Raw genomic sequence first — 18,394 nt, 5'->3', positions numbered from 1 at the left:
TTATCGACACAAAAATTCACGGCTGTGCAACAAAAGGATCCCAAGTTGTCCTCAAACTAGTGAATTCCTGTCCAACATGTCTTATATTATGTACTCTTACACACACGTTTGTATTTCTATTGTATTATTTTTTGTATTTGTATTGTATTTTGCTTACACAAAGAAGGATAAACAAGCTCACATGCAGACACACACATACTAACGGTCATGTTTTGCTGTTTTTGTGAGGACCTCTCACTGACATGATGCTTCTCCAAGCCTCTCACTCATAATCATGCAAAAACAAATGGCTAACCTAATGGCTAACATTGATTTTTTTTTCTCTTTTGTATCACTTTTTTTTTGCACTTTATAATATTATTTCTTTTTAATTTATTGTGATATGTTGTATACAGAGCATGTTTCAAACACAATTTCCATTGGAATTAATAAAGTTTTTCTGATTCTGATATGAGCATCATAGCCGGAAAAATGATCAAGTTTGTTTTGTATTGTCGTTTGATCAACTGACAATTTGAGTGTCACCTAGTTCTAAACCAACCGCAAAGTCTGTTACGGGGCTCCTCATGCATTCGTATGAATGGAGTTACATCCAGGTAACTCATATTTCCTGTTGGATTCAGCTGTAGGGCAACGGATTCCTTCTAATATAAATGTGGTGTTTTTGACTGGCCTGAATGTTTCTGAACTCATAAGTGATACCTTCAAGATGTAGGCCAGGGGTGTACAAACTGATCCAGAAAGGGCCACAGTGGGTGCTGGTTTTCGTTCCAACCGATCAAGGTTAACCAATCAGGTGACAGCTGAAATAAGAAGCACCTGACTGACAGTCTTCAGGCACCTGGTTGGTGAAGCTGTGTGTGCTAGTTGGACTGTGGCTGGTCTTTGCTACATACTGAATGTATAGCGCTGGTCACTGACAGAGCGTTATAACGAGAACAAGCAGGGGTAACAGATATCAATGGTTTTACAATATTAAGATCCTGAATGTTCACAACTTATGCAAATATAATATGATATATTGCTGAGCCCAAATTCAAGGGTTCAAAAAATACCATTTTGTGGACAAACAATGCAAATAGCTTTGCATTTTCGAGTTTAAAACATTAACTTTAGGAAAGTCTGTTTTCTTTCCAATTTGTTTCCCTGGAGCTTGACCAAGTACACACACCTGGAACCACTCAGTACTCGAGTCTTCCACCTGTTAGTGTAAAGCCTCCTGGTTCCAGTGCAGCTCCCATGCTGGTAAGTCATTACTAATGAGTTCCAGTCCAGAAGCTGGAAGCACGAGCTGGAAGAGACGTCACAGCCCAATTCAATGCCTTCCACTTATCGGCAAAAAACAGCGAGGAACGAAAAGAACGAAAGCTATTCTCAAGCAGGTGTTAAAGCAGTTATGAGCAACTACTTGATAAATGTGTTTACAAAATTTTTGCAGAACGCATTTGTTTCCATTGGTGAATTTCTTTTAATCTGAACTTCTTGAACCCCTGTCTTTGTACCTTGAATGGGCGCAGAAAGGGGAAATCACAACAAACTCAGTGAAGGCCACTAAACGATACAAATGCAAACATAAATTCTTATGTTTATCATTTTTGATGATACTATTATATAACTGTTATATATTTGGATAGCTGCAGAGTGTGTGCCACACACCCCAAACTTGGTAACCCAGCATCTTCACTTGAGTTCCCTGCTGCTTTTGTTCGAGATGTGGCCTGAGCCACACAATGTGCTATAAATATGGCTGACCATGACCCGCAATTTTAGAACACAGCTGTTGCGTTAAAAATAATAATAATAATAATAATAATAATTGTGAGTGATCTTTAGAGGAAGGTCCTTGGATTTTGAACCTGGTGGACATAAAACCCCACACAGAGGGTAAAGATATACCATTCCGCTCAATCTGCAGCTCAGTGAGCAACAGACAGTAATATCAATTTGAAGGGCAGCCAAGGTCTTCCTTCCCATCTTCTTCTCTTATTCTCTGACATGGATCCCAACTGTATGTCTCGGCCCCCTGCTGCCTTTAGCTTGTAATGTCGAGCAATTTAAGCTTATTCTCCTGCTGCACCAAATGGAAGCTGATCTGGATAAGAGGATCAGTCTAATGCCTGAAACGTAAATGTAAATGTTCCGTAAATACTTGAAAGGCCCACGCTGAGGCCCATCGAATCCCTTTGTGCGAGCTAACATCTGCCTAAAGCGTCTTCACATTCACCTGCTAAGATACCCTCCAGCAGCAAGTGAATAGGAAGAAAAGAAGTGAAATAGCCTTTTCTGTTTTCGCTGACAAGGACTTTGACCGACCTGCAAACTCCACGCCAGCCTTTTCTCGCTGGGCTTTTTTTTTTTTGCATCACTTCTCACATTCATGACAAGGACCATCGAACGTCCAGTATGGTGGAGAGACCACACACTCTCAAGCAGCCGAGGACAAATCAAATGGCTCTTTACCAGCTTCACTACAGGCGTTCTACTTGTTCTGTGGGAGCCGGTCTGAGTGGACCCCACTCTCTCATGCGAGGAGGCCCACCCTGATCTATGCCATCATCCATTACGGAAGCAGTGGTGGGCACAGACCAGGAGAAAGAGGAGCATGACGATAAAGGAGGCAGTAAGCCAAAAGGACACCAGCAAGGACAAGATGGTTGGCAAAACTAAAAACAAGAAAAGGTCCATCCTGAATGCCTCTCATTTGTCACCCATACGAAAACCAGGGAAGAGACAAATGAGGATTAAAAACACAAAATAGGGTTGTGAATAGGGGCGAAGTGAGTGAGAGGGGCAAGTTTAGGATGGATGATGGCATGAGGCTGTATTGAGGGGAAAACTGGTCTCAGAGGAGATATAAAAGTCAACCTTCATATAAGCAGAATGTAGAGTCCCCTGGACATTCTTCCGGGTAAATCCCAGATATGAAGACATTGATGACAGATGACATTGTAATATATGAATCTATGAATCATCAAACCAAGGGTGTTGATAGTTGGGTCTGGTGATGGGGTTTTGCTATCAGGTCATGAACCTCAAGTTCTCTTCTCTGACAATGAACAAGTTTCAGATTGGACTGTGACTAAAAAAATGTGTTAAAGCAAAGCAAGCCATAAAAGTTGACAACAACAGAATTACAAAACTGTATAGTAGATGGACAGACGTCTAACTTTTGTTTCCATTCGTACAAAACACTGCTACACTAGAGTAGGCGAAGGATTGCATGGATTCCAGAGTATAAAAAAAACATAAGAAGCTCTGTTTAAATCCTGTCACCAACAACATGCCCAATGAACGCCGCACAATGACACAAAACTTCAGTGTAAGCTGGAATAAAAAGATCTGATTCATGTTGTTTAGGGGCCCAAACACAGCAGGGAGATGTTAAAGAAGAGTAATGACGGCAGAAGAGCAGCTTAACCTGCTAACCATCACTCTGCGAGGCCTCCAACCTCGAGGTGTCTGAGGAAGAATGAGTATTGATGTGTGTGGACCCTCCTCCTTCTCCTCGCTGCGCTCCCACACTTCGGCTCCAGCACCTCACAGTGCCACAGCGTCCTCTCCCCTTCGCCACCGCAGCCACTGGGACAATTCACAGCGCTATCATGCGTCACGCTTAAACAGCCCCCCCTCATGAACCCCACCTCTCAGCCTTTCTTTTCTCTGTCACTCTGCACCTCCCCCCTCCTCTCTTACACCTCCCTTCTATCTGTAGTTGCCCCCTTTCCTACTGTTACAAAACAAATCTCCCCTCTGACAGCATAATTCATTGGGCCGCACCCAAGGAGGCGGCACAGAACCGACCGGCCTCCTCAGCTGACCCTAACTAAAGACCCGGCTGGTTGTTTCCCCCACGTAACCCCAGCCTCAATTCAGTATTTGACCAAAGTGGAGAAAGAAGGGGGAGACTCAGGAGGTTCAAGTCAGTGGCCCCTGCATGCCGCAGAGAATACTGCTGAGCTTAATACCGCTAATCTGGTCGTCAAATACGCTTGCTGCCATGACTGGAAATCAGGGAACCAGCCGGCGGCGTGATACGGCGGGGTCCAACTTGGGACTTGGAGGAGATGTAATACTGCAATCGACAACATAAACAATCATACTATGACATTCAAGTATCTTGATGAAGCAAGTCACATTTCAGAATTAAAACCAAACAATCACCTCAAGCAGGCTTTCAGCTTGAGAGGCGTCTGGGCATCCTGAGAACACACGAAACTTCTCGTGTTTTGCAGTTGAAAGTGAGGTGAAATGGGAGTCTCTGCTTGGCAATTTCACTGAATATGATCGAAAAATTAGCCGATTCTCAACACTCAGTGCACTGGTAGCTTGGCCATCACGGTCTCTGTGTTTGTTCACAGGGGAAATCTTGGGGTTATCCACATCACTATAGATGCCTATCTCTATGGACATCTCTAAGGACTGCACTGTTTCACAATCCCAGCTAAAAACCAGACCTGCAGGGATGGAGAACCAGTCTCAAACTGTCTGACTGTCAGACAGGTGTTTGAGCTCCAGTCCCTGCAACCATTATAATTTATTATGATTATTATTAAAATTGTTGTTTCTGCAGCAAATGATGTGAGGTTTTCTTGAAATAGTTTAAAGACAAAGTTTATCTGACTTCTTCCCAGGGGTGTCCTCCTTAACATCTGAAAGTTTCCCAGTGTTGTTGTTTAAGCTGTGAAGAACTCTGACTGTAGAGCAGACAGTGCCATCTAGTGGGCTCTGAAAATTAGAGCACTGTATCACGAAACCTCAGCAGCTGATATATGTTTTGAACTTCTCAACGGTACTCAGCGACTGATATAGTTAAAAGAAGCTCAGGGGAAACTCATGGTTCCCATCGAGTTTCCATCAAATATGGCCCTCATAAACAAAGAAAAGAAGAGACAACAAAAAAAAACGTGGACACCCTTGACTAGAGTGGACTGCCACTTCAATTCATGAGTGAGGTGTGTTGAGTCTGTATACATCCTGATAAAATAAGTGGCACACAAATTGTTTCTCCAGACCACCTTAAAAAAAAAAGAAACAAGAGGCTGAAATATCCACCGTATTCACATGATCAGAGGTTATTTAATGCAATTGAACCTCATTGTTGGGATTATTTTTCCAGTTCCTTGACTGTACGGAAAACAGGAGAGGGGCTTAGAGACGAAGGCTTCTGCTTGCACCTGTTTTACTTTTGCCACATCTGTTGAGTTGAAACACACAATGGAGCACACCCTCGCTTGCTTCCAGCAACACGATCTCACTCCCAAGGCATAAGTAAGTGACAAGTGTCTACCGTACCTTTTTGTTCCAGGATGACGCAGAGGTCAGTCTTCCATGTTGCATTTTGAGACACAAAATGAAATCCTTTCCCTCCTGCTGCACTAACTCTGTTTGGTAATGCTTCACTGGACAGGTTTGAAAACAACAGCTGAAGAAAGGGATAAGTTATGGGGTCGGGTTCCTTATGGTTCTGACCCCGCACCATGACGACCATGATGATTTACCACAAAACACCATCCCCACAGCGATGAAGACTGAGCGTATCACGATAAATTCAATAAACACAAGCAGCGTTAGACTTGCAAGTTATGTTTCCCAGATCTTATACACAACTATGTTGAGACCGAAACGGCACGGTGGGTTTCCAGCTCCGTCCCATGTGTCAGCCAGGATTTTGGTTCACGATCATAGTTGTTCTATTCTTAGTGGATGAAACTCTCAATAGTCACATTACGTAGCCGAGTAGCTCGACCAAGACCGGACTGGGTGATGTGCGGCCTCGTGAGCTTCAGCTACACAGCTGAAGTCATTTTTATCATTTGTTCCCTCAAGAAGACTAGAAGACATAATGTGTTGGTTTAAGGAGTCGACATTACCACCACTTTAGCAACCGTTAGCATGGCTGCTGAGTGAGTCGAGGCTCACAACGGCAATTCTGTACTTTAGATTCTCCACATCTGTCATCCTTGAAGACATAGACATTCATTTAAATGTATTCAGAAATTGCGAGCGTATTTCCAAAACCTGCTGAAGGAAGCGCAGTGACGATGATGACAGCTCCATGACTGTGACAGCGTTGAACCATCGCTCCGATGCGCTGACTCTGGACCTCGGAAGTTAAACTAGTTCATCAGTCAACACGATGGCTGTCTACAGAGTTCAGTATAACAGTCTGAAACGGCTTCCTGTCAGCTTCCGTTGCTCTTCCTCTATGGTCAAAGGAACCGGAGGGGAATGAAGAGCTCACGGCGCCACCCTTTGTCACAGAGGTGCATTACTCAGTAATTCCACTTATCTCCCACAGCGCTGTCGCCCCAGGAAAAGCTGCTCCCCACCTTGACTACATTCCCCCCAAAAAATCATTGCGTCACAACAACAGCAGTAGATCTTGATCCTACTGGAGATATTAACATAATATCTCAGCCACAAAGCTATAAACATATCGAAGCACCTGCTCTCTCACACAGCCACAATTTAAGCCCCAAATCAAACTGGCAGGACACAGACTGTGATGCTACGAACACAACAGGGTTCAGCGAGAGACACGAGACGTTAACTAGCCCATCTCTGCACTTAATAACTATTATTTTTTTAAAACATAACCATATGATGATGTTGAATTACAGCTGGGCTTGCAAGACAGAATGTAGTGAGTCAAACACATAGAATAGAACAGTTTTTACAGTTATCACCAGAACATTTTATATACCACCTACCCCTACCTTGGTATCTCATGTCACCATGACCTTGCGTTATAGGACCACGATCACGGTCACATGATATACCAGGTCATCTGTAATGTGACAATGAGACTTCATGATCGTCACCCACATCATCATAAACTCATCCACACTTTTTGAATGTCAGGAAATGCCACAGGGGGAAACATTTGACTGAGTCAACATGCATTCATGAGACGAAAGAGTCCACTGGATGCCTTTGGACAGAGAATCTTAGAATGGTCATTTGTTGTTTTGTACATAATGATATGTATCATAATGTGATGCCATTTTCCACCTGAAGTTCTTAGGTTGACCTGTACCCCCCAAAAACACTGACCCAACAGTCTTCTGTGAATTAAAATAGGGTAAAAATGCTTGACTTTTCGAGGTGTCTGCGGGTGGTGAAGGTGGACGCGCAGGAGACCTCTGCATGTGTGTGATTGACAGAAGGCCTGACCGCAGCGACCATCTGTCCGCAACAAGAGGAGTGGTGGGCACGGTCGCTGCTGCCCATTCACAAATATCTTTGGGGGCAGATGGTGCAGAGTTTTCTCTTCATGCATCTTTTCTCCACAGCCTCCTCTGTGCTGGCACCTCCTTTGTACCCCAATGTTTTAAATGAAAAAGACGGCGCGAAGAGCCAGAAGAAACCCTGCAGCACATCTCAACATTCACAGGCTCAAACACAAAAGGTTTCACATCTCCAAAGCTTAAATCTGGCAAGAGCCAAATTCTACTCCTAATCTTTGTTTCGTGTTTTTGCCCTTGAAAAAGAGAATTGACCAAGCAGATCTTTGTTGGCAAGCTCTGCGAGGTAGCACAAGACCATGATCAGAGCTGCAGAACATTTCAGAGATCAGACGGTGGCTGATCACTGACTGGTCTGAGCTCTTGAGTGCTGCGCTTGTGCTGACACAAAGGATTTAACATCCTTTTAATCACATATATATATATATACATACAATTTTATAATACATACATAACATAAGAAAAGTGATCCACTCTACTGTGTCCACTGTACTCTTGTCAGATTTTGGTACATGGTTGTCTAATGTGTTCAATAGTCGCCTCAGTTTTAAACAGGCGTCTCTGAGACTGCCCCCTCCTGATATGTCACCGGTTCACTGCTTCCTCTACATTAACACTGCTGAACTCCACAAGAGGTGGTGCACTGATCCCATATAGTTGAACTACTCAACGTGATGTTCCTGGTTGTAGTGGCTAATTGTTGAGATAAATATGACTACCATCCATCCATAAATCCTTCCCGAAAGAGTCATCTCTCAATGCAAACTTTGATTCATCTCACTCAGTCCCGAAGGGGTGTACATCGTTCCTACACAGAAAACTCATTTTGGCTGCTCGATCTCCAGCCTGGCTTCCTAACGAAAAATGACTCGAGAGCTTTGCCTTTTGGCTCAGCTCTTTCTTCACCACAACAGGCTGATCCACAGTTCTCCAGAAGAGTGGTGATACGACACATGGCAATACTGTTTCAACAATATATTGTATTTAGAGCCATTATTTTAAGGGGGAACGTCAGATAATGAAGTACAATGTTTTGTACAAGAAAACAAGTTTATTGTTGACGTCAGTACACTTAGACTTTCAGTTAAATTTCACACTCCTACAGAGGAATGGATTCCTCATTTAATTAACAGAATAACTCCAGGGTACAAAAACAAATGTTAGTATAAAAACACGTCACACTGCAGCAGCATATCCAGGTATTGGGGATATTGTGACATTTCAGCAAAAATATCAACACAATATCGTGCAATGAAGTATCAACATTTTCTTACACCCCTACAAGACCCGAGCATCATTCTCCTGAAAGCATTATTTCATATATATGTCTGGAACCAAACATTTTCCTGAGAGATTTTTCTCTCCGTTGCAGCAGTACGACACTCAGATGAAATGTCTGAGCTTGCTTTGACAATGCAATGAGAACCTGCCACCGAAGTGACAGAGCTCACCTGAACTATTGGCAAAGTAATACCATTGCCAGTGCCAGTGGGCGGCATAAACAAATGAGTGAAGTTGTATTTTCATTAAGGGATCAGGTGTCCCCAGTCGTCTGCCAGGTATATGGAGCAGAGCCCCTGCTTCCTGTATAATGAGGAGCCATGTGATATGGTTGAGGTTTGGAAGGACGCGCTGAGGACATTACATTGCCTGACACAGTAACATGACTTCATTTTTCATTTCTAAACTAGTGCGGCTAATTGGCTCAGGAAAGAGAGGTTTCAATTGACTGTGATTCAGTCGCATATCCACCTCAATATCCGTTCTTTAGACTGGCTAAAAGGCGTACGAACCCCCCCCAAAAAAAACAAAACAAATTACCATCAGGGCCTCAGTATTTCTGAAATTAAAAAAACATGCCACTTCACAGAGGTTTTCTACTTAAAAGTGTGTTGATATTGAATGGTTCATTATCTTCATGATGGCTAAACAAAGTACATTTCATATTGCAGAGCACAACATTAATAGTAGCCCCTTTTGCGGCTCTCCTCAATGATGGTCACTGAAACACACAGTTGGTGCTAAAGACCAAGTGACACAGTGCAGAACATAGAGCGCCATCACATGCCAAACCCTAATGGATGCATCACGCAAAAGTCAGCTAAGGAGACTCACTATTTGTGTCTCACTATTGTGTCTCACTATTGTGTCTCACTATTAACGTGTTGCCCTGCAACGTAAACGTCAGAAATAAAGGGCACCTCATCAATACAACAGACAGGTTAGAGCTCATGAGTATAGCAGATCATAAGGCTAAATACAAACACTTGAACTGGAGGTGAAGAACATCACGAATGGGAGCCATTGCACTTCAGTGCAAGCTGAATATGTCCAACTGACCCTGCATGACTGGTGGAGTCACTCACAAGGGAGAATACATGAAGAAACCATACATAAAAATAGCTGGAAGTTACAAAGATCATGAGGGTCTTTAAGATGACAATATTTCTTTATATGCTGATGATGACACAGCCCTTTAATGGTCTACTACGAGTGCAGTTTTCCCATTCATCGATCACTCAATAGCCTGTATTCATGCAGGCCAGAGCAGTGAAGGCAAAGCCACTGCATTTTAAAATGAAGGCTACTAAACCTGAAAATACCTACTTGGACTTCAACAGGATACAGAGAGGGAAAACAAGTTTGGATTGGTCACAAATAAGTAAGTGACAACTCACTGTTGGCTCAGTTCAAACAGTGTGAGTAGCTGATGGGGAGGTTGTTGCTTGGTTGTTGAGAGGCAAACTACTTGTTTTGTTTTACAGCAGTGGTGGCTCTCAATGACAGAACAACCCTTTACAACTGCAGAGAGCAGTTGTCAATCTCACGCTGAATATGACACACTCACTGTGCCATTAAGTCCATTGAGAGGGGACATAACACTTGTAAAGGATTCTCTCTCTCTGGGAGCATCGGTGCGGTTGTTGTGAATGTATTAATAAACGGGTCAGACCCTGTCCAAACTTCTCTTTTCATGCTTGACGGGTTCAGTTAGGTGCTCAAATGTGAACGTGTTGCCCCATAAACATTTTAATCTCTCGGATTGAGAAGCGAGAACACGTCTCAGGGCTCTTTGTTATCATTTCATATCGCAATGAAACCAGGGTTAAACGTCCGGTTGCAACCTCAAGTTCACGTCTGTGGGCGTGTTCGAGTGTTTGACAAATCAATAACAACACCTGAAGCAGGTGTGGAAGTTTGGACAGCAAGTGGAAAAGATCGTGGAAACCGAGTGGAACCAGAACTGACCTGGGGCGCAGTGGAGGATCAAGTGCGCACTGATCAGCAGACAGACGCTTCTGGGGTCCATGTCGGAGGGAGGTTCACGGAGATTAGAATCACAACAGACGCAGCTCTTCGGGGTTCAGGTCCCGGTCCTGTTTCTGTCGTCCTTACAGGTCCATTCTGCTCCCGCACCTGTTCCGCTCAGTTATTGTTCACGTGTGTTCGGCGTGCGTTCAGGTCCGAGTCCCGGTGCTGCGCTCTGGCGCGTCCTCCCTTCGCTGCACCGACTCACTGACTGACACTCAGCCGACACTAGAGGAGAGGTGCGCCGCCCACAGCCCGCAGACTCCCCCGCTCACTTCCTCCAGGACCAACAACCCTCGCAGACCAAGCTGATACTGCGTGTCTCTAATTTATACAGTTTGGTTTATTGAAAATGACGCAATCAAAGATTGAAAACGTTAATAAAGAGTTTCTTCGGATTCAATAAATAAATAGTCAACTAGAGAACAAGTGAGAAAATCATCAAGAAAAGGAGAAAATACTGGATTAAATGCTAATGTGAGGGAGAATCAGCGATGGCCAGAAGGCAGGAATGGAGGAAGGAATGAAAGAAGACATTAATAAAGGAGGGTAGGAAAGGAGGAAGGAAGATAGTAAGGAAGCAACAGAGTGCAAAGGGGAGAACAGTGGGAATGGTTTCACAAATGAAATTAAGTTGTGCAGCTATAAAGGACAGTAGAATGGACAAGGAATGGATGAAGCAGAACCACTAATAATAATAATAATATTAATAATAATAAAAAGAAGAAGAATTTTATTACACTGAAGCGGAACAAAAGAAGGAATGAAGGGAGCATCCAAAAGGGAATTGGTGGCACAAAGGAAGAAAGAGAAGAAGAGAGAAGAAAAGAGGGGTGTGAATGATGTGAGGCAGAAAAATAAGGAAAGAAGAAGGTGATACACAAATTTGATGTATTACTACCCAACTGACGGACAGTTGGACCGTGAGTTGGAGAGAGCAGATGGTCAGCGCTCACTCTGGTGATGAATCCTGCTTTCCAACACTTGTAACTCTTTCTGTCCATCACCTCTTCTCATCAAGTGATTCATCTGAATTTGTGAAGAAGTAAACCTCCAAGGGAGTGGAGGAGTAGATTATGACCGCCATGAGCTGTGGACACAGGGAGGAGTAATTGAGTGAAAGAGCAGAGGGACTATTTTCTTGTTTTTCTGAGTGTGCGGCGAGGTTCAGAGGTCTGACGACCTCCTGACCTCCTTAAATATTTCCTCTTCAATGAAATAGACCCACACACCGCAGCAGTGACCCAGAAGCTGTCATTCAAGGGTGTGAATGGAACACAGGAGAGCATCTGCAGATTCACCAATTTTTCCACTAACTCATTCACACTGACAAGTAGCACTGACAAGATTTTTTTTTAAATTCTGTTTTAGCTTCAAATGACAAACATCTTGTTTTATTATTAGTTATTGAAGCAGAAAAGATGGGGCCTTGTGTGTAGTCATGGTCATGGTCACAGACTGTTTCACTGTGAACATTTCAACCCAGTCACTTTACTGGAAATGTTTTCCAGGCGTATGAAACAGCTGAAAGCCAGGGAGATTTCAACACTAGTCCAGCTCAGGAACATCGTGGCATGCTGCAGTGAATTAAAAGATCCCACAGACACCGATTTTCTATTCGCTCATTCGCTCATGATTTCATATGGAAGTTGATCTGATCCAAGTGAGGCTAGTGTGGTTCCCACAGAGCTTCTATCTGCATGACCATGATTTACAGATGATGCAACCATCCCCTGTTATGACCTCACAACCCCCCTACCCCTCTCAGTTTCAACCAGTGGCTCAAATTTTTTAACCTCACAATAAACGACCACGCCGCCCCCTCCTTTATCTGAGCGAATATATTTGCATAATTTACTCTGGATTATCTTTAATTTATGCACAACTGCTTTCCACTTGTTAGCTTGAATGATACCAAGCAGGCTAATAAACGTAGCTGTCGTCCAAGAGAAGCGGACGCGTCTGCGGGAATTTTTCATGACTTTCCTCCAAACTGCTCTCACACTGGGGTGCGAGTGAGAATCAGGAATCGTATTTGTGTCACATCAACATTTTTAGGTCACAACAACCTGTCATGAGGATGGAGTTCAGTGGTGCTGGCCGGTTATTGATCGATCACAGTGACACGATCAATGAACAGGACATGAACCAGTTGGATGTGCCGATGATCGACTGGCACTGACATGAATCTGTTTATTTTATGTTGGACGAGATGAAGATCCCATCCAGGTCAGTAGGTTAGGTGGAGCTGAAGCCATGAATGAACCTGTGTCTTAACTGTGCGTTTGTAGTTGGGAGCATCTCAATGCAATCTCAATTCTCCTCTTTTCTCCTCAGTCCATTAGGTGGAACTTTCTAGTGACAAAAGCAAAATGTTCAATAAACAATCTGTATTCTTAAAAAGCCTTCATGTTACATTCAATTTTGAGATTGTGCACTCCTTTTTTGAATGTTTAAGTATCATGACACGAGAAAGTGTGCCTAAACGTGTAGCCCATGATGATCGAATTGCATTTTTTTCTCCCTGTAGAGGGAGACAATCCAAAGGTTTAGTGGGGGCCACGCTCACAGAAGTATCTAAAAGGGGCCCAAGCATGTGACCTTCTATTGTGCTACACGTTTACATGGAGATGGCTCTCGCTAAGATGTTCTCTATTAAAGTCCATGTCCAATCCTTGCAGACCTCAAGCGGAGTTGTGTCCGGGTCTTACACGGATTTGTCCACAGTGGGGGTCTGACCTCAGTCTGTGCGTCGACATGTCACCTGCTTTTCATGAAGAATTTTAAGATGAAAATGTAGACATTATTCCTGGTGAAACCCATTTTATTTTTATGCTCTGTTGTTGACCATCAACAACTCATTTAAGTTTATTTATAGTATTTCAATCGAATCATTAAAAGAGTAATAAAGGTTGACAGACTGTAACCACTTTCATTGAAAAGCATTGGGAACTTACTGAAGTAAAACAGCTGTTAAACATGAGGACCAAGGTTTCTTTGATAGTAAACTCTGTAGTTAGCAACAACAACGACAGCCATCCTGTCATGTGTTGCTGCATGTTTTCAATACGATTCTCACCCACTTGTGTTTTGTAAGCTTTCCTAATCTGTTTTATAAACTGATACGTGTTCTTTTTTTGAAAGTTTTGAATGTAGTGAAAGTTAGAATGACTGATGTTAACCTATCCTGCTAATTTCAGCTGCTTTTAAAATGATATTGGATCCCAGTCGGGCACTAAAGTGAGTTTCTTTGAATAAGATCCTCCATAAATTTCAAGTAGCCTTCTCCTCCCCCACTCAGAGCTGCATGGAGGCACAATTAAAAGTGCAAGATGTTTTTTCTTTATCAGGCTCTCATGTGGGAAACGCTGTGGAATGCCAGCCTCTTTTGCAGTGAAGATGCCAGTATGAATTAAATGAGGAAACCAGAGCTCTTGTCATAGTTTGATCTTGTCATCGTCTCATTACAAATAGAGCGGGCTTTATGCTTCAGTCCAGCCCAGACCTGGATGCTGTTCTTCATGTTCACATTCTTGGATACAGAAAGTGTCTTGATGTGAGTCAAATCGTTTCTTTTCTCAGTGTATGGAATTCTCTCTTTCATGTCTACAGTAGAGGAGATTTGATCAGTCGCCCATTAACTGTCATACAAAGACGACATTCATGCTGACTCATGTGCTGAAGACCGTTTCAACATTCAAACAAGTGCCCAAATAGAAACATCCCACAAAGTCTCTCTATTAAGTTGTTGCTTCTTTTCTTTAAAAATGTCCTCACAGTCATCTGCACAACAGCTACAACAGTATTCATTTATGAAATGTCAAAAGTTCACTTGTGTGGATCTTGCTGCCAAACGTTTTTGTCATTATGTGTCAGCCCCCATGACCTTCAGATGGACAAACTGAAGGTCTGGCAACTCTCCGTCACCAGCAGTGAAAGGACTAATGACCTGATAGTTCACCTTCTTTCCCTCGCTCATAGAAAACAAACCCATCCCTTTGAGATTCAGTCCAGTTCCTCCCAGGATGAGGTTACATGAGAAGATACAGTGGCTATTGAATCAAAGGGACCACAACAAACCCCAGAGGGAGGTTTCCCAGGACGCTTTTTAGGACATCAGATAAGAACATGAACTTTTTTTGTTAAAGCAACCTTCATTTTTACAGAGCAGCTCTCAAGCTCGGCCCAGTCGTCTATTGACTGCGTTGTGTTCAACAAACTACCTGCAGCTCCTGTGGAATTCACGGAGATGCTTCATTGATGCCGGAAAGATGCTCCCAGTTAACGGACATTTTAGTTATTCAATAATTCCCACATTGCGCATACATATGACATGTTTTCCATTCTGCCAACAATGATTCTGCTGGTGTGTCTGTGTGTCTGTCGGTAAAATCACTCAAAATGGAGCAAGGAGCAAGCGGTGGTGTTCTGGATTATACCATGCATCTTGTAATAAGATAAAAATGTGCCATTGTTGTTCATTTAACTTTTTTTTAAGGGTTATTAAAGAAGTTAGCTTGAGGCATGCCGACTCAGTTGTTGATGTTGCGACATCACAGTGTACCCAGCATGGTATATGTATGAGAGAATGTTCCTCTGATGTGAGAGGTATTGTCTCCCAACATGTTTATTCTATATTTCATTCAACTGCCAGCTCTTGTATACGTTAATGACGAGAGCTGTGCGCTTAGCGCCAGTGTTTACCTCTCAGCAACACACGAACAGTAATGACGTGTGGTTTAAACTCCTCATCTGAAACATAGACTGCACACTTAAATAAACCGAATAGACAAATAAAAAGTTTAAACACAGTCTGTCTTTACAGACATAATCTTCAGCTTTTGCTCTTATTAAACCAAAATGATATCTATTTTTCTGTTCTTATAATTGTTGCACAACCAACACTGTCTCAACAAAAATCAAAAACAGGGATTCTCATCATATTAGCTTTTTGATGTTGAGCAACTTCCCCCTCTTAATTCATGTATTCAGCAGCCCTCTGGCCACAGTGTTAAACATGCTGCTAGTCTGTGATAATCCAGCCTCATCTATCAATACTTGTATTGAGGAAATGAGGTCATGTCACAAAGAGCAGACTGGCAGTCATTAAACACCCCCCTTCCTCTGCCAACACTCTCACTATATTACTGGTTAAGAAGAAAGGTCAGGGGTCAAACTGCTGCTGGTGGGGTCAGCAGGCAGGTTCACGGTCACTGATGGATCCTGAACAGGATGGTGCTGTTTCTTCTCAGAAGGTACAACATCCCGTTAAATGAATGGCAAAATACCTAGACTATGACCTTAATATCTGTAATACAGATGTCTATAAAAATGCGTCTTATATTTAACTCCCTCTCTTAGACAACTGATATCGACTTTGTTGCATCTACTGCATTTGCTGACGCAGTTATAAACAACTTTAAACTAGGTGGTTAAGAGCGTTTGTCTCACCCTACTGGTCAATGGAGGAGCTACATCTCAGCATAACACAACGATGCCTAGTCAGAATGAAGATAACCGTACTTTCGTTTTCTCGCAACATATTGATAATATTCCCTGAAATATATTGAACGAATGCAATATACATCGAGGCGGATGTCATCATGAACTTACCTCAAATATCATTTTTTTGTAGCTTTATGTGGAGCACATCATGGGAATGGATCAAAATTTACAAAACAAAAATGTAAAATGAAGGTAAAATGTGGGTCTGCATTGATTAAAAATTAGTTAGTCCAGTGCAACAATGATTCAATGAGTGCAATCTAAGGCTCCAATGTTACAACCCAGAGCTGGAACTCACGTTTTTTACAGCTCAAATCTGAAGACTAACAGGGGCACCAACACTCAGTCCATTTATAAAAACTGATGCACTTGCGCTAAAGTTGCAGCAAACACAGTAAAAGCTGGGAGTTGACAGTAATTCATGGAGGATGGGCTCCAACCAAATTCTGTTTTTTTGTGTTGTTGTGTGTACAGACAAGATAGAACTACAGTGTATGTTGGATCAGCAGCTCAGAAGTCGCAGGCCAGTGTGAAAACATCAGGGCAGTCCACCCAAGATGTCGGTTGAAGAAAAACAAAACCTTGCATCACAGTCACTATTAATAATGTCATAAGCTGGGAAAGACGCTTCTTAAGAAGAAACTTTTCCATTTACATGACAATACAAGTGATCAGCGTCCAATCTCATTCACTTTCATATCTTTTTCAAGATAGGAACAAAACAGTGCTTTGACCCATATTTCCTTTCCAGTTACACAAAACCATCACCTGCTGATTGTTGCCATGTGAAAACATCAGTGACTTCTTTAAACTCTACACACATTCATATGCACAAACAGAAACAATACAAGAATGGAACAAGTCTTCTACAGGTAATGGTGTACAATTGAATAGAGACACTTTTTGACTTCCTTCTTTTTCAGTTGACTGTACTGTATATCATAGTTATGATCTAGAGATCAATGCGTCCAGCTCAGTCCAGAAAAGAGCTGTTACTGCAGTCACCAGTGAATGCATAGCATGACATCATCAACCAGCAACACTCCAGTTCACTCTACTTGATACATATTCAGATCTTAAGTGTCTTGTGGATAGTTTGACTTGTAGGATTCACTATGTCTCATGAAGCCACGCACCTCTTGAGTCCAGTGGACCTGCTTCTCACAGGAAAGAGTCCACTTTCTAGTACTAGCTATACTACAGTGAAATTACAACCGTCATTTTAAAAAGTAAAATCCAAAGATCTGCCTCCGAATATTAAGAACCTAAGAACACCCGTGACCTCCATCGCAGCAGAGCACGGAGGAAATGTCGTGAGATCATCTGACATGAGTGTGGCACCATGTTCCTGGAGTTCCTGAGCAATCAAGGTAAAGCCTTCCGCTGTGTTTATTTCAGGAGGAATAAACAGTGTGTTTAACGACCATGTAAATGCGACAGATGAGACGGTTCTGAATCTCGCTGTGTTTACTTCCTACTGTTGATTTAAGTGATGGGAACCAGCCGCTCGGCCCTCACGTCTGCTTTGAACTAGTGCTCACCATTCAGACTCCTTGGCAGCATTTGAAGCTGGTTCTGGAGTTTGACTGTCATTAGCAGTGTCTTTGTGCGGCTCTCTGCATACCAGCACTGAAACAAACGACTGCAGCCTCTCCACTGAAGGAGGCTTCAGAACCACACAGGTCCACTCATCCAACCAGAGTGTAAGAGCAACCAAGTGGGCTCTTAAGTTCCTTTTTAGGAGTGAAGAGGTCCGATACTTTCAGTGTTACGAGCCTTCAATCGCCACACACAGAAGAGGGAAACAGGTTCTATTTTGGGAGGGAGATGGGTCATAGATCACCTTAATAGAGGTGAGAATGCTTCTACTTCAACCCTGCAGCACTTTATGAACCATCGTGCACACGGAGAGTTAGTATGCCGACAGACACAACCTTCAACCCTGGCGTAAAGTGTCCTGGCAAGTTCCGAAAACACTTTATTTTAAAACCAGTCTATTTAATTTGGCGGCTGACATCAGCAATTTTTGTGCTCCCAACTATGGGCAGTTGTTGCTCAGTCCAAGCCGAGTGCAGGAAAAACTGCGCAGGTGTGTTTCAGAAGTGTTCGAGTGGGAGGCAGGGAACAGCCTGGTCAGTTCATCTGTCAATCAGAGCCACTCACATCTGTAGAAAGAGTCGTAAAACACATTAACTCTAATTGACCTCTGGAAGCTTCTGGATTGCTGGAGGAAATCAGAGTGCCTACAAGAAACCCACAGAAGCTGGTGGGCAGCAAACAAACTCTTTCTTCTTTTAAGTTCTTTCAAGCTACATTTGAATCAGGGACGCTTTTTG

General features: G+C 42.8%; 1 protein-coding gene across 4 annotated transcripts in view; it reads right to left on the bottom strand.

Moving 5' to 3' along the window:
* Positions 1 to 10,759, bottom strand: part of ptprz1a (protein tyrosine phosphatase receptor type Z1a) — a 59,441-nt gene extending 48,682 nt beyond the window's left edge. For all 4 annotated transcript variants that reach the window (XM_053885419.1, XM_053885420.1, XM_053885421.1 and 1 more), the window contains exon 1: positions 10,494 to 10,759. In XM_053885419.1, the coding sequence (XP_053741394.1) occupies positions 10,494 to 10,554 (61 nt within the window). In that variant the 5' untranslated portion in view covers positions 10,555 to 10,759. The remainder of the gene's footprint in view (positions 1 to 10,493) is intronic.
* Positions 10,760 to 18,394: the final 7,635 nt, after the last annotated feature.

This window comes from Synchiropus splendidus, chromosome 14, assembly GCF_027744825.2.
Source record: "Synchiropus splendidus isolate RoL2022-P1 chromosome 14, RoL_Sspl_1.0, whole genome shotgun sequence".
Classification (NCBI taxonomy): Eukaryota; Metazoa; Chordata; class Actinopteri; order Syngnathiformes; family Callionymidae; genus Synchiropus; species Synchiropus splendidus.
This window is presented reverse-complemented; position numbering and strand designations above follow the sequence as displayed.